General features: G+C 36.1%; 2 protein-coding genes across 4 annotated transcripts; both read right to left on the bottom strand.

The window, feature by feature from the left end:
• Nucleotides 1-194: 194 nt before the first annotated feature.
• LOC129282568 (uncharacterized) lies at nt 195-6,187 on the bottom strand. 2 transcript variants are annotated; one of them, XM_064113793.1, is made up of 6 exons: nt 5,658-6,187; nt 4,648-4,858; nt 4,099-4,181; nt 3,692-3,713; nt 1,965-2,068; nt 195-1,343 (listed from the first exon to the last, which is right to left on the bottom strand). In XM_064113793.1, the coding sequence occupies exons 2-6, from the start codon at nt 4,839-4,841 to the stop codon at nt 1,165-1,167; spliced, it is 582 nt and encodes a 193-aa protein (XP_063969863.1). In that variant the 5' UTR covers nt 4,842-4,858; nt 5,658-6,187; the 3' UTR covers nt 195-1,164. The 2 variants fall into 2 exon arrangements, with proteins under 2 accessions (XP_063969863.1, XP_063969864.1); XM_064113794.1 differs by having other exon boundaries at nt 4,648-4,863; nt 5,658-6,128.
• A 2,185-nt stretch (nt 6,188-8,372) lies between these two features.
• LOC129283161 (gastric triacylglycerol lipase-like) lies at nt 8,373-22,568 on the bottom strand. Of its 2 annotated transcripts, XR_010296593.1 has the most exons (9): nt 22,374-22,530; nt 19,681-19,994; nt 19,114-19,264; nt 17,408-17,500; nt 16,482-16,631; nt 15,209-15,280; nt 14,458-14,526; nt 10,747-13,681; nt 9,849-10,668 (listed from the first exon to the last, which is right to left on the bottom strand). XR_010296593.1 is itself a non-coding variant. In XM_064113873.1 (8 exons), the coding sequence occupies exons 1-8, from the start codon at nt 22,503-22,505 to the stop codon at nt 13,433-13,435; spliced, it is 1,230 nt and encodes a 409-aa protein (XP_063969943.1). In that variant the 5' UTR covers nt 22,506-22,568; the 3' UTR covers nt 8,373-13,432. The 2 variants fall into 2 exon arrangements, 1 of the variants encoding a protein (XP_063969943.1); XM_064113873.1 differs by having other exon boundaries at nt 8,373-13,681; nt 22,374-22,568.
• Nucleotides 22,569-24,118: the final 1,550 nt, after the last annotated feature.

A 24,118-nucleotide genomic window follows, 5' to 3' on the forward strand; every position in this document is an offset into this window, starting at 1 on the left:
ACTGTAAGAGCATATGTCGGGCAGGGGTTTTCGAAACGCGTTATTATTTGAAATGAATTGAATATGAATTTGTTAGAATTTATGCGCATTTTAATGTTATTTTAGATTCGTGATTAGCAATCATCTTTAAACGGCGATCTAATTCTAAGTATAGTTATAAAACTACTAATTAAAATATCACACAAAACAGTAGATTATTATTTTGATGTGTAATAATTATTTGCACATTAAATCATTAGTTCACATCATTGCTCTGCAGTTTGAAACTTCACATGCGTCTTACAAGAATAAATACAATTCTGAATGTTTTTGTCACGTAATTTCCGCGATTCAATATGTTGGCAACATGCCTCCGTCGTGTAGCAACGATTCGTGGCGTGAGCCATCTATTCTCCACACTCAACAACATAATCATTTTCCTAGAAGTTTTATTGAAGAGCATTATTCGTTGTACATGTTCTGCAACATGATGGCAACGAAATCGTCTTTGTCAGCACTATCTAACAACAAGAGAGAAATAGGGTCGCCGGTTGCTTGTCACGTGATATCTTCGCATTTCAGTCGTTGACGCAGTTGTCTTTTTTGGCAACTGTTGGGGAGCATAGTATTCATTGTATGCAAATCCTCATCAGCAACGTTGCAGCAACATAGTCGTCTCTATCACCAGCCTGTTGCAAGAATGATTATTTCGTGTGTCAACATTTTGTTCACATGACGGCAACACACATTGATGACACTCCTCTTTCTACAAAGTTTGTTGAAGAGTGTACCGACGTTTTTCGTCATTTCTTAATTGTACATGTTCATCTGCAACACGATGACAAAAAATATCGTCCTTTTCATCAGCTTGTAGCAACCGTCATGGTGTTTAGCATCTACTTTATCTATGACCTATTATGTTCACACTCAGCTCTGACAACACCTGTCTCTACAACGTTCGGTGACGAGGCGGCCTATACATCGAGGCTATTTCGTACATCGAGGCTATTTCGTCTGCAACACGACGACAACAATCTCGTCTGCAACACGACGGCAACAATCTCGTCTCTCTCAACAGTTTGTAGCAAGAAATCTAGTTCGTTTGTCAACACTTTGTGCACACGATGGCAACACACACAATGATAAACATGTCTTTCTGCAATGTTTGTTGACAAGAGACTTTCGTCACTCCTTGTACATGTTCGTCTGCAACATGATGGCAACAAACTCGTCTCTGTTGATAGTGTTGTCACCACTGCTACTTGCCTCCTCGATCATCTCTCTGATCATGCTGTCGCTGACCTTGACCCCGGTTTCCTTGGCAACCATCTTGAGGTCATCCGTGCTCAGGCATCCTTTCTTCCCTTCAAGTTCATACAAAAAAGGTATAAAATACAAAAACAAATGAATAAAATAATAGAACAATCTTTAAGCAGTTATTTCGTCATCACGAATAATTACTTAAGTGAAGCGAAGTTATTCGCGCAACAGGAAAGTGTTTTATAAACATTTGTCGTAAGACACTCTGACAATTTCCTCGAGTTTGGTTGGCTGAGCACAGATGTCTGACTGTTGCTATGGTAACTGTTGGATAAAACATGCGACAAATCCTTTCCTGACGCGCGTCATTGGTCCTGAATATTTACGTGAAATACGTTCTGCATTGATATGTGGCTCAAAGTAACCATGACATTATCGGCACTTCAAGAAAATGGCTCGAATAATCTGTATTTATTACAAAAAGAAAAACGGTAGCAAAATTATTCCTGTATGACATTCCATGCTGTCAGCTGTGATTTTTGCAAGAATTTTTAAGATTTCTAATGTCCTTTCGCGGAAAGATTTAATACAACTAGGGAAGTTTCATTGTTTTTCATTGACAAAGCAGTTATCCGTCAATCATATTCGAGGATTAGCTCACAAGAGCCGTCAGTCAAAAATCACTGATAAGTAGTTTCATGAAAATTTGTTTTTAATTTTCCTACCGTAGTCCATCATATCGAAGCCTTGGTGAATCTCATCGTAGATGTCTCTTGAGTCTCCCTGGCGATGGGCTACCAGCTCAACAAAGTCTGGGAAACTCACTTCCCTGATTCGAGAATACATGAAATAATATTGCAGTATGTTACCATGGTTACGAAATGAATAATTGTACTTTTTGAAGAAAACTATATACTGATTTGGATGGGTGGATATTATTGATCCATGGGTTCTTCTTCTATACACGATAATGAATAAACTGATCATAATGATGACGATGATGACAACGACAACGAAGAAGAATATATTTTCCCCTCCACATGGATTTTATTATTTGTTCAACATAACCATAATCTATTCAATGACAAATCAAATTTAAGGTAATAAAATATAATAAAACAATAATTGGGGGATATATATTTAACTGTCAGGGTCACATAATAATTAACAAATTAAGAAACAAGAACAAGTAAAGGAAAAATAATAATCATATTGTACAATTCACAGGGAAAAAAACTGAACATATCACTTCATCTGGGAACAAATTCGAGAAAGAAAATAGATCTTAATAGGAGCAGTTTCCACGCAAAAACGAGCAATTTTTTGCATTAAAAAATGGGGAGTGAACGAATCGAGCAACATTATAAAGTTGGCATCACTAGCGTACCTACGGGGGGGCAGGGGGGCACTCTGCCCCCCCTGACGAGTCACAACCCATGCAAAAACCTATCTTTGCCCCCCCTGACGGGCTTGAAAAACCTTTTTTGCCCCCCCTGACGAGCTGTAAGACCTTCAATGCCCCCCTGACGAACTTGAAGACCCTTTTTTTTTTTTTTTTTTTTTGCTTGTCAATTTTTTTTCTGGTACGAAATCCTTTATTTGTGATCGAAAAAGGTAGACCCATTTTGCAGGTATATTCAAGCCAATTTTATACAAATTATGATATATAACATGCAACACAATAATATTTTTTAATCATTTCATAGAAATCGATATCTAACAACCCCCCCCCCCAAAAAAAAAAAAAAAAAAAAAAAACTCCAGGGCCCCGTCTTACAAAGAGTTACAATTGATCAGGGAAAGGTTTCACGAATTCACGAAAGGACTTGTCAGACGTTTATCCGACAAGTCCTGAGGAGTATTTCATCAACATTTTCATCCAACAAGTTGTCAGATCTGACAACTTACCTTGATGTTGATTGGCTAAGAAGCAGTGTTACCATGGTAACTGTCGATAAAAGGGACTTGTCGGATAAAACGTCCGACAACTCCTTTCATGAAACGCTGTCCAATTTTATCCGACAATTACCATAGTCACAGTGCTTCTCAGCCAATCAAAATCAAGGATATTTGTCAGATCTGACAAGATTGTCGGACAGAAATGTTGATAAAAATGCTCCTCCGATCAACCTCTACTGCATCGTCATATTTTTTCTATGTAAAGGAAATTTGCACAATGTCCTATGTATAGAGAAAGACTAAAGTACGATGAATTTCCATGAAAAATATTTTGAACAAACATGCATTTTTTTTTATGCTGACATTGCTGGCTTTCCATAGTTGTGGTTGATTGGATCAATCACAACTCTTTGTAAGACAGGGCCTTGAGCGATAGTGCTCGTTAGTTCGGAAATTATTCAACGAATAATTTCCTCTCAACAAAGTCAATCAATTATATTAACTGAAATAAAATGCCAACATTCAAGTGACAGCTCACATTATTCGTACTTACCCTATTCTTCTGCCAATGTCAGCTGAAAAAGGAAAAGGATAACATTTGAAGAGATAAGATTCATTTTCTTTTCTTTCTTATATGGATGAATAAAATATTGTTCTCCAATAAAATAGAGGTGATTTTGACGACGAGAAATTTGACAAGCAAAAAAAAGTTTTCGATACGGAATGAATTATAATTGAATTTCTGTTATTAAGCATATACCTGCCAGATTTCCAGGAGTGCTGTCTATGGTGAATAATTCACGAGGGGCCCGCTTCTAAGGGCGGGCCATGGAGACCAGCCCCCCCCCCCCCCCCCCCCCCCAAAAAAAAAAAAAAAAAAAAAAAAATCTGGATCTGGATCTGCGACAACTCGCCAATAATTTTATTATATAATAATTTTGATAATTTTTGACAGCTTACCTATAGCTTCATCTATTTGCTCATGAGAAAGTTTAAACCCAAGAACTCTCATAGCACTCCGAAGATCAAAGGCATCGATGTATCTAAAAATAAAAATTGAATAAAAGATAATGATATATTTCAAAAGTCACAATAATGACAATAATTAGAATATTTTCATGTGGAACTTTGGAAAGCCTAACTGGCTGGTCCTGATTGGTCCTAGGCGCTGACTTATTAGAGGTCATAGTTCAAACAAATTGAAACATTGCTATCAATTTATGTATATGTAAATTTGTTGAAATAAGCATTTCAAAGTGTTACAGAACAGAACTTCATAGAATATGCTATACAGACCTAGAATCTAAATTCATTTTCCTTTAATCAATTTCACATTTATGTGTAAAAATGTATCGCACCCTAATTCACCATGAAAATGATTAAATTATGAACATCAGTTGCGCATCGCAATTTCTCTAACGAACATAAATATGATTTTGGTTGGTAAAATTCAATTAAATTGTCACGTCAGAAAAAAGATTGATTTTCTATAATCAATTTGTAACTTACCCTTTTTTATTCTTATCAAATGTATCAAATACCATCCTCAGATCTCGGAGCTCCTGCGCCGTGAACTGCGCAGTGAGGGCGGGGTCTATATCAGCCACGTGATCCCTTTGTTGCTCCAATGAGTGAAGGAGACTGCTGGCCACGCCCAATTGGCCTTGTGAGGAGGAGAGCGATGACGACGGTGGAGCGGCCATATTGGATGAGGTTCGATCTATTCTGTCAAGAATTAAAAACGATTATCATTTCAAAAACTCGAAGAATTATTGGAAAGGAAACACACAAAGGAAATTCTAAATAAAACCACAAGGGGCTGTTTCATAAAGCTGTTCTTAAGTTAAGAGCGACTTTAAGAACGACTTGTGATTCTTTCTTGCCGTGAATGATGTTCAGTGGTAATTATATACCGCGTAAGAAAGGATCACCAGTCGTTCAAAAAGTCGCTCTTAACTTAAGAACAACGTTATGAAACACCCACCTGGAGAGAAATTGGAAAAAAAAGGAGAGGAAAGGAAAAGGGGTGAAATAATATATAATTTTCTAAATATATTGCTCAAATCTATCACTAAAAGAAAAAAAATCAAAATTAGATTTTCGTATTAAGAGGGCCAAAATTTTTTGCTCGCTTGCGAATAGGCCTATACCATGTTTGGCTCTTCATGTTTTCCGCTCATTACGCCACTGACGGACATGTCAATGTAGTTTAATAAATGAATTCAATTCTATTTACGTCACCGGTTACGTCATTTCAGATGCACCTCAAGTAGATTAAAAAAAAAACTTATAGGAAGAGAAAACATATTTAAAAAATTGGTGCATTTAACAAAAAAACCACATATATATTTGTGTGCTTCATTACTTCTGTATCCAAATGTTGCTTTTCGTGATCTTCTAATTATTTTAATCGTATGCCTATATGTAACTAAACACTTGTAATTTGTGAATACAATATCATGGTAAGACAAATATTTTATAATTTTCAGAAGAAATATAGATTTAAATGATCTTCCTACCTGATTCTGAAGTCTCTGTGGGTTTGTCTGGAAACTCCTTTTCTAAATGTCTACGAATTACTCCTAGCTATAAAATGCTTCACCGTCCAAAGTTCACAAAAGCACTCGATACAACATATTCAACAGTGATATATAATATCTTCACAATAGCTACGTTGTTTTCCAAGAGGCAGACTGCAGCAGCTAGTTCAGATATGACAACGTCTTTCACGAATACTGATCAAAATTTGAGCACCATTTTTATTCGGATCATTATTGGCAGTAACAATGCAGAATTTATCATAATCATGTGCGCCGCGAACTCACCATGTGCGATGCATACCAATAATTATCCAAAAACAATGGAAGAATGCCGCTGCTTGGAGCGGGTGTAATTAACCGGGGTAATTAACCAATGTCGTGTAATTAACTAACGTCTTGTAATTTTTGTTGTAACCAACAACACACACGGAGATGTTCGCTACTGAAGACATACATGATAAAGCTTAGGGCTTGTATTGTCTGCCGGGGGCTGTTGTCTGAGCTCGAGTATTTGATTAAAAGATAATGATTTACTCAAGTAACGGACTGTAACATTACCACTTCGTGCAACGATCTAGTTTTGCAGTCAAGCATGAGATCCTATCATATTTTTTATTTCTTCTTCCTTTTTTTACATGTCTTTCTGACATTTCTTTTGTCAGATTCTCCCCCACCTTCCACCGTCTTTTCATAATTATTTTTATTATTTCGTGAATACAAGTAACTGATTCTTGTGATAATTTGTTCCATTTCAACAATCTGTAATCAGAAGCGACTGTGGTATTTCATAAATGGGGGCACAAAAGATGAATCGAATTCGTTTTGGAGATTTTTCTCGGTCAAGAATATAAGAGATTGGTTTTAAAAAAAGACTGGTTTTTTTTTTACAATTCAGTTTGTTTGATTTATGAAACGTATAGAAGTAATTGATTCTTGTGATATTTTATTTATGTTATTTCAACCCTCTCTGTAATTAGAGGCCGAGGCGTATCTGATATTTCATAAATTGGTAGGGGGCAGGAGGTGAACCGAATTTGTTCGGTAGATTTCTTCTTGTCAAGAAAAAAAATTAGGTAAGCTTTAATAAAAGGAGTAGGCCTATCATTCCCTGAAAGAACTTCAATTGTCTCTAAGAAAAAAATAGTTATCACTTAGAAAGCGGAAAGAAAAAAAAATCTACGAATCTTAGAGCAGAAATAAAAGAAAGAGGAATGAAAGAAGACCCCACTCCGGAAATGACTGATCATTCCCCCTCATTTAAACATGGAAGGCAAAATTATATTTTAATATTGAGCAATTCTTACATAACAAAGGAATATCAGTGTACAACTTGTATCAATATGAGGGTCTCATACCCCTGTACCACTGGCGGATCCAGGATGGGGGCACAGCCTCGGCCAGCCAGTGCCCCCCCCCCCTTGAGAGGCACAATAAAAAATTTGTAATGTAAAATGCCCGTTAAAACAGAAGTGTGCCCCCCCCCCTCCCCCGTTCGAAAGTGAAGACCTTGCCCTGTACCCCAGGCCTCGGAATCAACGCATGTATATATGTCATAAAATAAATATCCCTAAATGAACATATAGTCGGTGAGTTGCCGGTTGTGTACATTGAGATGAGGGGCGGCGGGGGGGGGGGGTAAGTACTGAAGTATAGAGCTAAGAGCATCGACAAAGGACGACACTTCAATATTTGATCGCCTTGGAAAATATTTGCTCTTGGTTCTTTTGTCAACCTAATAGTTCCCCGTCTCCACTACACAAATAGAAACTGAGCTATGTTTTTAGATGATCATTTTGGTGATGCGTTAGTGGTGCCTCCATGTCTTGTTAATGATTATCATGGTTATGGTGAATATTTCATTTCTTAATAAAATAACATTATGTCAAGCAATGATTGTCTGTCATGTGATATCTACAGTGCGTCTCAAAAAAACTTTACACTTTTGAAATGGCTACTAAACCAAAAAATGTCACTTTGGGGGAAAATACTTATATATATGGAAATCCAATAAAGTCAACTTTTAGATGACACCAAAAAGTTGAGAGTGGGGGCAGGGAAAAAGGGCTAAAAATGCTAAATTAATGTTGATACACTATAGTGTCTACTTCATTTTTTATCTCTAGGCAACTTCAGAAAATGCAACGGAGGGGGGGGGCTATTTCATTTCTTACCATACTTTGCACATTGTGCTTCCTTTTTTGTATGCTGTTTTATAATAAAGAAATGAATAATAAACAAAAGAAAGAGGATCAGGTCCATCCCAACAGAAAAATTTAATTGAATAATTTAGTACGTGACGTCATATACTCCCTTATCGGCATAGAGGTCAGGTTATATTTGGTGAAAATAAGCAACACTTATATATAATTTCCTTCAGCAAGAAATGTATCCACATTGTGCTGCACTCAACCCAGGTGAGGAGATTGGGTACCCGGCAGGATTAATTCCTTGAATGCATGAGCGCTGAAAGGCAGCTCGAGCTAAAGCCGGGGTAATAATAATAATAAACACTGCACTTCGGAATAGATTATTTCTAGATAGATGGCGCTATATAAATGCCTATTATTATTATTATTATATTGATGAAACTTCCAGTTATGCTCGTTACATTTTTCTCTTTTTTTAATCAAAATCAACTTGGAGATTGACTTGGCCTTTACAAAAGACATTATCAAACATAGACAAATACAACAATAACATTATTTCTTGATTTATTGGTACTTTTAATATCAATCAATTTCATCGATTCTTAGAAGACATCAACCATCAAGGCAAAGGTGTAATATTATATACATATTTATAATTAAATTAATTATCTGTCATGTTACACAATAAAAACAAAATAAAACCATTGGAAATGAATTCAATGTACATTTACAATATAACCTAAGAATGGAATTAGAATATTGAATTTAAATGTAATAAAAAATATGACTAGGGGAGTCAGATATAGTAACTTAACACTGTGATAGTTGAAATAAAAATTGAACACATCATTCATCATATACAGTGGTGCTCAAAAGTGAGGGTTCACAGCTTTTCAAGAAAACTAAATTCCCTGATTTTTCCATGATGAAGTTTAAACATTCCCGATAATTATTTAATCCCATTCCCAGTTTCGCAGGTTTTCTAAGTTGTTGCAGTGAATTACATGTATTTTCAGTATAAAAACAATAATGTAAAACTAATAAGTACCACCATAACCAGTCATTCAATGGATGTTGTTTTGATATGCAATAAAATTTAACAGAGTCTCACTGACTAACGTGTTTCGACCTTTGGGCCGATCAAAATTCCCTGATTTTTCCCTCATGTGAGGCATTTTTCTCTGATTTGAAGTATTTATTTTCCGAATTCCCTGATTTTTCCCTGACTGGAAAAAAGTAAATAATTTTCCCTGATGGGCTGGGAACCCTGAAAAATAGTGAACCCACCAGAAAATGAACATATTAAAGTGTTCAAGTTCTGCCTTGTTTTAGATATTTAACTGTGAAGTCAGATGATAAATATTACATTCTATAAAGTTTGTTTTTTCTGGGCTCGCAAAACATTGTACATTGTAGTGTTGTTGTCTACATTCAACACTCAGCATGAAGGAGTGCATTTTGTGGTGGGGTTCACTAACTTTTGAGTACAACTGTATACTTAGTATGTCTGGTTGAGAACAAATAATTCACAAGAAACAGACAATTTTAGGATTAGGAATATCTGTTTTTCTACATTCAAACATGATGACATAGCACACTATGCAAACATGACATTGTTCACCGGAAGCACCAACATATTCTGTATATCAATGATTTTTTTTGAGCAAGTACTGAAAAAGCAGTGCATTTCCACCACCACAGTGAAAATTTCTAGTTCTTAAAATGATTAATGCAAAACATCAAGTATGTTAAGGCCACGACTGGCTTGCGACTGAGTGAGGGGAGATGTGACGTCACAGCTCTTGTCAGCTTGAGAGTCGCAGACCGGTCAGAGACAAATCGCAAGGAAAATTGGAAGGATTTTACATGTTGAATCCTTATGACTGGATCGCAAGCTCAATCCAACTTCCAGCCAATCAGACAGAGTTGCACAACGCGTACACATTAGCGTACCTACGGGGGGGGGGGCAGACTCCCCCCCCCCTGACGAGTCTTGAAGACCTTTTTTTTTTTTCTTTTGCTTGTCAAATTTTTTGGCGGACGAATTTGCCCCCCTGTGAAAAATCCTAGGTACGCCACTGCGCGCACATGATATGCAATGCGCATAAGCAGTAGTAAGCGTCATTTTCTCAGTTGATATGGCAAAAAGCAAAAAGTGCATGCGTGAGTCGCAGACAGAAGGGAAGTCGGATCGCAAGGTGTGCGGTGACGAGGCTTATGACTACCTTGCGATTCATCTTTCATCTCCACTCACTCAGTCGCAGACCAGTTGTAGACCAGTCGGGTCGTCAAAGTGTGCGGTGGCCTTTAATCGTAATATCATGATCAGATCACAATAGAATAAGAGAATCACTCCAAACCGTCAAGATTACCTATGGTTCCTTTTTAACTGTGTTTATATAGATCAATCTCAACTTCTTTCCTATTTACATACATTCATGCTTTTCTTTTTCGCTTCATTGATATTTTGGTTGTTGTTAATATGCTCTGTATTCTCACAATATAGATGTATTTTTGTTACATCATACTTTGTATTCATAATATATATTAGGTACACGTATATGATATCATTATTTCCATAAAAATTTAAATTCACTTACATTCAAATTAATAAATGCAAATGATATCAGATAATTTTAATTTTTTTATAAACAAGGAAAGAGAGGTAATCAAACACACCTAATAAATCAAATACAAGTTGATTTTCAACCAATCTGAATGAATTAAATAGGATTTGCTAATCTTCAATATCTATTAAGTACTCTGCAATAGATAAACTTTAAACGTTAAAAAGTCAGAATATTTATATAATATTGACTGGCCTTGAGGGGAACATCAAATATGTTGCCCGCAACAGAATCATATTGGCCTGGGTCTTTAGACGAGGGTAATATGGTTCTTTTAAGGGCAACATATTTGATGTTTCCCGAAAGAAGAGCCAGTCAAATGAGTCAATATTATTATTACCTAAGGTTGTATAATATGGAATTCAAGCTAATATTTTGAACAATTTATATGCCTGATTGCTTATCACTCCTTCTGATTTTAGGTTATTCACAAATTTATCGAAGTAACCCTTGCTAAAGTTTTGCGCATTAGCAGAAATATGGCCAATATTGCCCTCTGTTTTTGTACATGATTCCTATGGACAAAGCCCAGGGAGGGCAACATGGCAAATGTTTACCTCGTTGGTCTTGGATTGAAAGTAGCGAGCAAAATATGATATTCATTTATCTGCTAAAATGCCTTGTATGATAATAACTGTTTTTATGACAACAAATGAAATATCAATTATACAGTCATGATTACATTACTAGACAAAGCAATTATCTAATAACAATGGGCATTACACGGGGCCATTGTTTTAAATAAAATCTAGTCTGAGGCGAACTATTTATATAATATTGACTGGTCTTGAGGGGAACATCAAATATATTGCCAGCAAAAGAATCATATTGGCCCGAGTCTTTAGACGAGGGCAATATGGGTCTTTTAAGGGCAATATATTTGATGTTCCCCGAAAGAAGGGCAGTCAATATTTTTATTATCATCCAAATCAGATATCTCGAGCAAAAATCATGATAACAGTGATATCTTTAAAGAATAGAGTTCTGTTGTGTCATGATGATATCAGTTTCTAGGCTCTGCACTTTACCATTATGACGTACTTGCAAGCGCCCAGATCCAGCGTTGTCTTTATTATGACGTAGATTGTTGGTGCGCGGAACATTATGAAGCGTATCACTTCATTCGCATCCTCAAAGGCCCGGATGTGAGACCAGGGAAAATACAAAGGTATATTTTGCGTCGTCTCTGCATGCAAAGTCAATGCGCGCATTGAGACCGAGGAAAATACAAACAATATACCTATCCCTTCCTGATAATAATAAAATACAGGGAAATACGGTTTTGTAAATGACCAGCTCAGATGTCTGATACGGGTGATAATAATCTATATTCTGTTAGCATTAGGCTATTGCACAATTCATCATTTAAAAACAGCTCATGTCCGACAATTAAAAAGTATTGAAAAACCTAAAAACAAAAGTCAAAGCATTATTTACAAATATGTACACATTCCATGGATGAAACATTCTAAATCTAACATAAGTAAGTTGCATTGCTTGGCATCGCGTTGTAGTGACTTTAGGTATTCATCGCCCACAGAAGGGGGCGAGAATATCAAAGCCACTCGGAATAAAAACATTCATATCACATATAACACATAACATTCACATTACTCTTATAACTATCTAAGTGTAACTCATTCCCTCCCCCCCCCAAAAAAAAAAAACAATAATAACAATAATAATGACTATACAATGAAAGGATAAATAAATTAAAAATTGAACATAAAATGAATTGAAATAAGAGAATAAATGAGTTAGCATTAAAAGTGAAACTATGAATTTTGCTCCAAGAGCAGAATTTCAAGATACTAAAACTGACAAATATAATTATAAAATATCAATTTTTAATCTGAATGAATAACAAAGTAAATATAAAGTACCATTATGTTAGGAAATAGAAATGCATTTGAAATGCTTTAAAAAATCAAATTTTATATATTAAATAAATACCCAAACAAATTTGTGCACTGGGAAATATAAAATATGAAGGAAAATGTCTGCATATTTTGTTATGCAGTTTCTAAAATGGGGAAATTAATAGATAAAACCAACCTACAATGATTAGCATACATATGGAGTACCCATCGGAATACTCTTTGAGCATTAAAGGGGAATTATATCAACTTAAACATAAAAAATAAGATATTTTTTATGATTTTTTACGAAAAAATTGCTCAGAGTTTTTCGCTTTCAAGTGAAAACAGAAAAGCTACAGTTTTGAGTCCTATCTGAGGGATTTATTTATTTGTTTTAAAAAAACAGGGAAGCCCATTCAACAATGTGTTGGTCTTCCATGGGGCCCTGTGACAGTGTACATAGCATAACATAACAGATATAACAATTCATTTACATAACAGCATCGTAATCAGAGAGGCATAGATAAATTGGTATTGGTGGTGATTTTTTACCTGATTGCTAAGAAAGCATGAATGCTTGTAAGCAAGCAAACAGAGGACCGACGGCTTAAGGTCCTCTCCGAAGGACCTGGTACTGAGGATTAATGCCTTACCAAAGGGCACTAGCGCACCAAGTGGGAATTGAACCCGGGTCACCGGAATACGAGTCCCCCGCTCTACCGACTGAGCTATCGCACCTCCATACATGTGAAGGAATCTGAAGTATCAGATCGAGGACCAGTTGTAAGGTTTCCAGATGTCTTTGAGAGTTACCTACATCACATAAAAATCACAACTCTCACAGCATTCAGCACTCATACCTGGGGGGTGTTTCACAAAGATTAAGTATGACTTAGAGTTGCACTTAAATACCGTGTTGTGTACGGTACGAAAGGCTTGACCGCATTGGTCAGATCGTGTCATGAGTACGCGCACTAATGCGTATCTATCAATAAGATCGCGCGCTGCATATCATGTACGCGTCGGTATTTAAGTGCGACTTAAGTCATACTTAGATCTTTGTGAAACACCCCCCAGCCAATCCAAGTAAAAATACATCTTCTCTATACTACACCCGACTGCTATAACGTCCTACCGGATCTTTTCTTCAGGTCTTGGACGATGGGGGCGTACACTCGACTCGGTGCGTCCATGCCCCAGATGAAGTCGAGGTGATCGTAGTCCTCGTAATGGTAGTTCCCCTGAATGACTTTGGTCAGTTTCGGTATAAGCCACTGGACGTCCTTGGGATCGGCCAGGTAGTCCTTGTCGCCCCAGAAGATGGACACCGGAGTGGTCATGCCTTCTGGATTGTACAGGGGCGGGGTGCTCTGAGGGTCAAAATATACAAATGAAAATACCCTTTAAAAAAAGAAAGATGGATTCGCACATTCAAAGTGTATGCCTTCGCTACTGCCAGACCAAAATATATTACACACTCATATTTCTAAAATTTTTAAATGACCTTTGACCCCATAATCAAATCTGGGCCCCATTGTAGAAAAGTTACCATTATGGTAACTTTGCCATGCAATGGTTGGTAACTTGCATGGAATCCTTGATTATTATTGGCTGTTGATCAGCGTTACCATGGTAGTTACCATAATAGTAACTTTTATGCAATGGGGTCCAGATCATTCATACATAGGGATACATGAGCCAAGTTTCAAAATGATCTGTCAAACAGATCATTTAGTTCTCACAAGAATGACCTCTATGACCTTTGACACCAACAAAACTATTGTGTTGATTGCCACTCCTATGTGCATACTTCGGGGCATAAATCACCCCAAGCCCCCGACTGCTATAGGTGGAACTTCCGTAGTTTATTTTATTTTTATTTTTATTCCGGTAGGAAGTAATTCCTTAAAAAGCTGTGTGCGCTATGAACGCCTAGCTTAGCCGGGTAATATAGGAGCGCCTTGAGCACCTAACAAGGTGGATATGTGCGCAATATAAATACCCTAAATTATTATTATTATTCTCCCCATATTTTCTAGTTCATATGAATTACTCAAATTATCATGGTTAGAACAGTTTGTGAAGTGAATTCTGATTATTTTATTGAAGTGCTCAATTATAAAAGATTTTCTTTCCAGTCTCTTACCTGGTTATATCTTGCCATGTTTCCTGCCACTCCGTAGTCGTACATCTGGAATGTGCCCGACTCAACCATCTGCAAGAATAATGAAGTCATGAAAAGAAAAGAGCTTTTAAATCATTTACAAATCAACTTCCTTGTATACGGTAACTTATGTTCGAAAATGGGATCCTCAAACCACAACATGAAGCTTGAAAAACTTATTATTGTTAGTTTTTACTTTATCAATGGATCTGCCCGAGTATAATGTTAATTTGTTGATCCTCGACTCAAGATCTTCTGATTCCAAATCATGGGGGATTGGCCATTTTTACCTATGTTGGACCTTTCCTGTGGTATCACTTGTTGCCACATCACAACTGTAATATATTCAAATGTTTGTTTTAAAATTGCTCTAAAACCCATTTATTTAAATTACCATCCAGTAGATTCTTTTCATTGCCATCCTTTGTCACTTTCCTCTACATGTATTTTTTCCCTTTTCCTCAGCGCCTTGAGCACTTAATCAATGTGGCTTTAGTGCTTTGGAAATACTCCATATTATTATCAGTAGTAGGACTGACTTTTACAGCATCACACCCAGAACTCACCAAGAGGGCTCACTTTATATATTTTTTTAAATTAAAAAAGGAAAAAGGGAAGAGGGCAAGTTGGTTTGTCATGCTCTATATAGATATATATGAATATTTTCTAAAAATATTTCTTTTAAGGAGCTTGATTAATTAGACAGATCAAATTGGCAACATTTATTGCTTACCTGAGCATAGTGAACAACGTCCATGACAGATGTTCCAGCAGGATCATGGGTAACATATACAGGGAGACGAGTCTGGAGAAAAATCAAGAGAGATAAGTGGCAAAATCAGAATTATAGTAAGAATTGTATGTGATATAACTAATCCTTAAATCATTCATTTTATACTTTTTATTTTAAGTCATACATGTGACATGTAAGGAGCTGACAATCACAATTTTATTAAGATGTTATCATTCTAGTCATACAAAAATATGTGGCATGAATAATGGCATGAAATTTGTTCTGCCATTATATTATTCAAGCTTTCAACTTCCGCAAAAAAACAATGGTATTTTGTGGTGAATTCTAAATGCACAATCTCATTTAATGAATGATTTTGGCACATTGATTCAGCTCTGGTTTATATAACTCTTTATCTATCACAATAAAAACTCTTGCCTTCTATTCAGTTTCCACTAATATTTACAATCCTAAATAAGGTGCTGAGACAAGGGTTGGACTCAATTACAAAGTAATTGATCAATTATGTAATTGAAATTTTTAAAGGGAAAGTAATTGTAATTGACTAAAATTATTGTCAATTACTTTTAATTACATTCAATTCAGGGGCGGATCCAGGATTGTCCAAAAAGGGGGGGAACATTTTTGCGAGGAAAATGTTTGATAAGCCCCCCAAAAAAAAGAAAAAAAAAGGTTTTTAACCCAAAATTAATTTTTCTTCCCCGAAAAAAATTGACAAGCAAAATAAAAAAAGGGTCTACACTTTAAAAAGGGGGCACACTTCTGTTTTAATGGCATTTTCACATTACAAATTTCAATTTTGCTTCGCAAGAGGGGGGGGGGGGCACGGGCCGGCTAAGCCCCCCCCCCCCCTCTAGATCCGCCAGTGATTCAATTACATTACTTTATTACTTAATTTATTATTCAGTTTACTCTGGATTTCATATTTCTCTTTTCCCTTTAATAGCTATATAGTGCTCTCTTGCATGAAACTGTATCCTTTCCTATGATAGGGAGGAAAGAGGAGACACTATTGCTATAAAGAAGTGCACAAAATGGGTGGTGCTACATACAAAATATAATTGATCCGATGTATAACTTATAGAAAGTAATTGAATTGTAATTGACAGAAGTAATTCGTAATTGTAATTGAAAAAATGTGATTTAATTGAAAAGTAATTGTAAATGAACATTTCTTCAATTACGTAATTGTAATTGTAATTGTTATTGTAATTGAAGAAAGTAATTGAGCCCAACCTTGGCTGAGACTTACCATGTTAAGATTCTTTTGGTCAAAACCGCAAATGACGAAGAGAACGTTTGAACACAGTGTCTTATCTACAGTACACATGTCTTTTGCCAACCACTTCACAAACTCGTTGCTCGGCATAAACTCCCCCTCCCCTAAGATTTCAAAGAGGAACTGGAAAGAATGAAGACAAAAATACAATGATAAAATTAATTTTTCCTTCTATATCTACTTCTTCAAAAAATCACTGATTAGCAGGGATTCATTCGAAGAGAAACTGGAAAGAAGGGTGAAAATATAGAATGGTATCAATTTTTATTACACATACAATGATACTAAACTTTTACAATTGCATTATCCTACATACACTATGCTCATATTCATTGCATCAATATGTCATTTGGTGCTAAGTAATTCTTCAACTGATAAATAGTCACTAAAATCCTTAAATCAGCAATGCAAAGGAGCAGTTCAAATTCCCTATATGAACATGCAATTTGGCAATCTTCTAAACATTCTTTTTTCAATTAACATTTATTCAAGATACATGGAAATTTGTAAGAAAAAAATATTGGTGTTGCCAATTTGAAGGAATAGCAATTCAAAGAGTTTGTAGAAGATCCAAGCCAATTCTTAACATATTTTTTTTAATATGATATTACAAAAATTATGTTATGAATTGACAGAAATCTTCTACAAATTCTTTTTGAAAACTCATATTATTTTCACATGAATATTTGTGTAAGTGAAAAAGAACTGGTGCCTGCTAAACTTGACAGAAAATCTGTTCAAATACAGATCCAAACAATTCAGCCATGAATAAGATGGAAAACTCCTTAACAATATTCATACCAGATACAAGAACGTTTGTGAGAGAAAATGAATAATGGTGTTGCCAATTTAAATGAAAAGCTGTTCAAATACAGATTCAAATGAATAGGTTTACTTACCTTAATTTCAGGGAGGAAGTACGTAAGGTAGCGAAGAGGGCTTGTCATGTTACCCACTCTCGTTACCGGTGCTAATGCATACATCATCTTTACCTATGGTATGGGAGAAACCAAACAAAATAAAAAATCAGTACATGTCCTTAAGGATTGAAAATTTGTGGAATAGCTATACATATTGTGGGGGCCAGTGCCTTTGAATGTTTCTGATAGATAAATGGCACAAATTTTGTTTATCGTCATCATCTGACATCACCATATATATACACTAATAAATTTCACTTTATACGTCTGAATCTTACAGGGTTAAATAATCAGTCAAAACTGGTGGAAATGAGTGAAAAACTGTTTTTTTTTAATTACATTTCACAAAATTGGACAGTGGGCTTGAAAGAAAAAAACATGGACATTGCATACAAGCAGATAATTCTTTGGACACCTCAGAACTCTATCTAGATATGATATCTATGAACTCTATCTAGAATCTGCTCTATGAAGGAAACTAGAAAGCTTCTTTAGAGTCCTTCATTGTTCTGACACAAAAGCAGGAAAGGGAAAATAAGAATTGAAGCAACAATTTCCTTCCTTTGTGCAAGAGAGCAGGTACCTGTTTTCATTTACATATTGAGCACTTTTTGTACACCTTTACATCATGGCCCCGTCTTACAAAGAGTTACGATTGATCCAATCTATCGTAACTCTATGGAAATCCATCAGTGCCATAATTTTTTCTAGGAAATTTGCAAAATGTCCTTTGTAAACAAAGGACATTAAATTGTCAAGAAATCAATGAATTTATGGATATACATTCATATCTAGAATTTTTTTAACAAACATCCATTTTACATGTTGACTTTGCTGGCTTTCCATAGTTGCGATTGAGCGGATCAATCGCAACTCTTTGTAACACGGGTCCCATGTCTCATTTGTACAGTAAAAGTAGATTTGGGAAAACGTGGGTATTGTTGTTTATCTTTGCTTAATTTTCAGAAAACAGATTCATGTATATGCACAACACAGTGGTAAGAAATGAGACAGTCAATGATGTCACTCAATCAGCATTTCTTTTGTATTTCAATGAATTGTAGAATATTTCAATTTTTTCAGACTTGACAATTAGGAAACTCTTCATCAAATCACAACAGGTTTAATACAATAATGATGATTCCGCATGTGCAAGGAGGGGCTTGAATTTAATTTCACAGTATATACATGTAGTTGGACTACATTAGAGTATCATATTTAATTTAGTGAAATACAAACGAAATAGTGAGTGGGTGGTGTAATCATTTGCATACCGACCAGGACATGCATATAACGTTTTTTTCTTCAAATAAACGATCACTTCTGATTTCCCTATCAAGCTGGATGCTCTGCATGAGCTGCCAGATAGTTGATAGCTACCAGGCGCGTACGCAGAGGGGGGAGGGGGTTACAGGGGTTCAAACCTTCCCTCCCCCCTCTGATTTTTTTTTTTTTGGCTTGTCAATTTTTTTTTTGTTACGAAAAGACCTAAATTTTTTTCTTGTCAAATTTTTATCAGGTGAAAACCCTTCTTTTTTTTTTTGCTTGTCAAATTTTCATGCAACTCGAACCCCCCCTTTCAAAAATCCTGCACACGCTGCTACATCAAGCTTGCCTTGAGAGTGAGAGTTTGCTCTCACAAATTATTTTCTGACTAATCTAAGCAATCTTTTTTTTTAACTAACCTTGGATGCAAGCTCAATGTTTCTGGAAAACTCTGCAAATGCGATTGTCGTTCCTTGAGAGTGGCCGATATAAAAGAGATCTCGTTGATTTGTTTCCTTCAAAGCAAGATTTATCATGGCGGGAAGATCGTACTTGGCCATTTCATCCCAACTAGAAAAATATAAAGACAAATGGTTTGGCATAATACAATATAAGCTAGTCATTGGTCACAGAGAGAGGGGCGACAGTTGATACTGAAGAAAGATGGAATTCATAAAATAATGGACTATTGTACACATAAAATCATAACTTTTCTAATAAAAACAGTTTTCTAATTAAACAATTCTCCCTTTTGTCCCTAAAGTTACATTGGCTTAATGTAACATTAAGCCAATTAATGTAACATTAAGGCATGAGTAGTTTTCTCCTTAGAAAGGAATGACTTGAACATCATTTAATGAAAATAACCAATTGAATTGTAAAGAACAAATTCTTTGGAATAACTTCAATTTTGCCAATAGTCATAATTAACTCTCTTTGAAACATCACTCCTCCCTAGATAATCCATGAAAGCTCGAACAACAAACCTCCATTTCCAGAAGTCCACATCTTCCGGCTTATACTTGACACTTTTCATCGAATAGACATTCCCCCGAACGTTGCCGAGCCACACGTCGAAACCAGCATCGGCAAGGATGTACGCAAGGCTCTCATTCGCGAGGTTCGTCAACCAGTTGGTGGCAGATGCTAGAAGGCCGTGCTGCAAGAATACAACGGGTCGTGGCGTGTACTCGGATTCGTTGCGACCGTACGGAATGCGTTGGACACCTAGGATAAAACCATCTTCAGTTTGGACGGTGTATTCTTTGCAGGGGTAGCCTTTACTGGTGATTAATTCACTCTGGGGGAAAAAATAAAAGTGATGGTTGGGCGACTTTTATTTTTAGCTTAAGATGTTGATACTGATGTTGCAAATTGTGAGTTAAGACAGACCTATAAAATCACAAGGAGTCTCAATGTCTACCTTTATCGTCATCACCATAATCATTCTCATCATCATCTCAACCATTATCATCACCTCAATCATCATGATCATCTTCGTCATTGTCATCATCATCATCGTCATCATCATCATTATCATCATCATCACCATCATCTTCATCATCATCATCGTCATCATAATCATCATCATTATCATCATCACCACTATGCACAAATGGCTTTGTTAGATCTACCCCAGGTGATAAGCTCGAAGATTTTATTCAATCGTTTACTCTAATATCCAATAAAAAATACTGATAATGAACAATTCAGATACAAAGGAGACATACATGTAAGAAAATCATCTAATATTATATTACATGATGTGAGAGACTTTGCTAGTTTGATGGGGAAAATGAGAAAAATCTAAACAAAATTTGATGAAAATCATCTCGGAGCCACAGCTCCATCAGTTAAAAGTTAGGCTCACCTTTAGAATACTAAAATGTCATGTAACGATTACAGATCTATGTGATATAAATATAATGTCTCATGTGTGTGATGCCTTGTTCTTATACTTCATGTTCTCATTTAATCGATTATGACATCGGATTCTAAAGTTACTCCATAAGTTGTGACAAAAACCAGAGTTCGAAATAGACAACCAGCTGAATAGTGTCACTCAGGCCCATTCAATTTCCCTTTTTTAAAAGTGTAGATCTAGTTTATGATGCCATTTTCTGACCAACACCACTGATCCATGTACATTCTACACTACAAAGTTCTGTAAGGAATGAAATTCAATGAAGGACAAAGTGTGTCGTCCATCTTGTTTAATATTGCGGGAATGCACCGCCACTGGATTGCCTATATGGACTCAACAATTTACACAAAATGTCACAATTAAGGATGGTGAGTGCCCAATTCTGCAGTGCTCCTGGCCTTGTACTGAAATTGTAGCTGAATCAAATAGTGTGTCAAGTGAACGGGTGCGGAGAAAAGCGACACCATTTTTTGTTCAATCTGTAAAATTACTGGCGAAGGTTTTATTTTAAGAAAATCATGCATGTAGGACTTAGATCTGTAACTTGTTAGACCCTATATTATTTTTCTCAAATTTTTATATTTTCTGCTCACTGCCACTAGATCTGGACCTCAATATCTAAGTCTAACACGTTACTCGATATATTATATCAACTGAAAATTTTGTGAAATAAAAAGAAATTCACGTTATTCTTAAAGGAGAATGAAACCCTTGAAACCAGCTGAATCCATATAAAAGAGAAAAATCAAAGAAACATATTGTTGAAAGTTTGAGGAAGATTGAATGAATAATAAGAAAGTTATGAGCATTTGAATATTGAGATCACTAATGCCATGTAGATCCTCCCATTGGCAATGCGACCAAGATCTGTGATGTCACACACGTACAACTCCCTCATTACTTTAGTACTTATTTCACTTATATTCTCACTTTTATAGAGTCTATCACAAGGTGAGGTGTTCTCTTTATGAGAGGACAAGTACAGAGGTTTCACAACATTATATCATTGATGAATCGTTTGTCATATGATTAGAATGAGCAAAAAGAGATGTTTTGGGGTATATTTTCAGTGTCCAAAACTGGACAACTCTCCCCTTTTGGACACTGAAAATGTACCCCAAAACATCTCTTTTTGCTCATTCTAATCATATGACAAACGATTCATCATTGATATAATGTTGTGAAACCTCTGTACTTGTCCTCTCATAAAGAGAACACCTCACCTTGTGATAGACTCTATAAAAGTGAGAATATAAGTGAAATAAGTACTAAAGTAATGAGGGAGTTGTACGTGTGTGACATCACAGATCTTGGTTGCATTGCCAATGGGAGGATCTATGGCATTAGTGATCTCAATTTTCAATTGCTCATAACTTTCTTATTATTCATTCAATCTTCCTCAAACTTTCAACAATATGTTTCTTTGATTTTTCTCTTTGATATGGATTCAGCTGGTTTCAAGGGTTTCATTCTCCTTTAAGTTAAATCACAAGGTACACAAGGGGCCCCATCAATCATGTCTGTGCACACGTACCGGTATGCACAGACATGATGGGGCCCGCTTAGCTGGGCAGGTTCACGGCCAAGCTCAATTACATAAGAAAATGCGGCCCTCTGATTGGACAACACCGGGGTTCGCCCATGACACACCTACCACGTAACATAACACAGCCTTTCTTACACAATCATCTGCACCACTTCGATACATTTCCAACTGAAAATATGCTATTCAAACAAAACTATGAAATTTCTTACCGCATTCCTGTTGACGTCGGGATCTTCCCCTAAATTTCTGTAGTTTCGGGCGTCCAATCTGTAGCAAGTGGTCGCTCCAATTAGTGATATAATGGAGAGAACATGCAAAGCTTTGGGCACGATGACCGCCATGTTTTCAACTGATCAGCTCATCACGTGCTGCGTGTGCATATTTACCGGTACTTGCTATTGTGCAGTGCAGTGTGCAGCATGCAGTCACGAGACGCTATTATACGAGATTAATGTTTTGCTTGCTTCACACAATATCTACGATAAACTTGTGATGATTTGTTTTGAATGTATGTGGCAGTCGGCACTGGCATACAAGGGGGGTGGGGCCATGGATCCCCCCCCCAAAAAAATAGATATACATGGTTTTTAAGGGAGAAAGGGAGAGAAAAGAAAATGGGTGAATCATAGTATTTTCTGAATCTTTATTAAAAATCTGTTTAATTAAAAAAGATGGAGATAAGATTCTAAATTCACAGCTTTGATGCAATCAGTTCCTAATATCAATACTGTCTCTTGCTCTTTAATGTATATACCCATGGACCTCTCTCATGCACCCCAACACCCCCACCCCCTCTCTCTCTCCAACTCTCTTCTCTCCCTCTTTCTCTCTCTCCCTACATGTCTATCTCTGATATTACATTTTCAAACATATTAGTTCAGATATGATCAATACTTCCTATCATCTGATACATTCAGATAATTGAAACAAGTCACATATCGCCATTTGGGGTTACTCTTCTTTTTGATACAGATATCGGCCCAGATATCTAATACGGAAAGTGAACAGACCTTTAAAAAAAGAGTAGAAAAGAAAATAGAATGACACATTGGCATGTAGGCCCTATATTGACTCATATTTTTCACTTTTCCTGAACGTTGATATTTACAAGTTCTTCATCTCAAATACAACTCATATCGTTTTCAGTTATCAAATACGAGTTTGTCTTTTTTATTTTTTCAATTTCAAAATGTTTTATCTATCACCAGGCAGGAACAGCTAGGGTATTTTGAAGGATATGACCCAAATGTTTGATCTCTTTTCCAAGCCCCACCGTCCTTCTTAATTTACATTCTCTTATCTATCACAACTTGAAAAATCGAAACAGGACCGTTGCCCTTCAACAGACTACATAAATCAATTTGCTTTATTTGAATGATTTTCCCCTAGTTTAAAATGTTGAATTCATATGGAATAAGTTACCTGATACTTAAAACTCGTTTGCTACATTCTTTTCATTGAAACGTAGATTGAAATAAAACCAACCATCTGTTATAGTTGAAATGTAATTCCAACTGCCTGTCTAAAGGGGGGGGGGGTGATATCGGTGCTGTTCGTTTTTTTTTTCATTATTCTATTTGTGTTTTTGATTGTACGATAATGTAGTAATATAGGGAGTCGGCTTTGACAGGTCAATGGCCTATCCGACTTCCTACATCCGCTACGTTTCCTTTTCATTTCTACTTGTTCTTATTGCTTTTGTCATTTAAATTTTCTTTTTTGTTGTTGTATCATAGTATTCTTGTGCATGTGTTTGTATGTTTTTATAGGATGTCAAATGAATTGAATTGGGGATTCATGCTCATACCATAGAGATCTAAACAAGATGATCCCCTACTATGTATTAGTAGTTAAGAATCTTGTAGCAGTTTGGGCTATGGATACTCTCATCCCACACCCTTTTTTTTAGGGGAGGGGTGAGGGATGGAGAGAAGTAAGTTATGGAGGCGCGATA

The sequence above is a fragment of the Lytechinus pictus genome, chromosome 19 (genome assembly GCF_037042905.1).
Source record: "Lytechinus pictus isolate F3 Inbred chromosome 19, Lp3.0, whole genome shotgun sequence".
NCBI classification, from domain to species: Eukaryota; Metazoa; Echinodermata; class Echinoidea; order Temnopleuroida; family Toxopneustidae; genus Lytechinus; species Lytechinus pictus.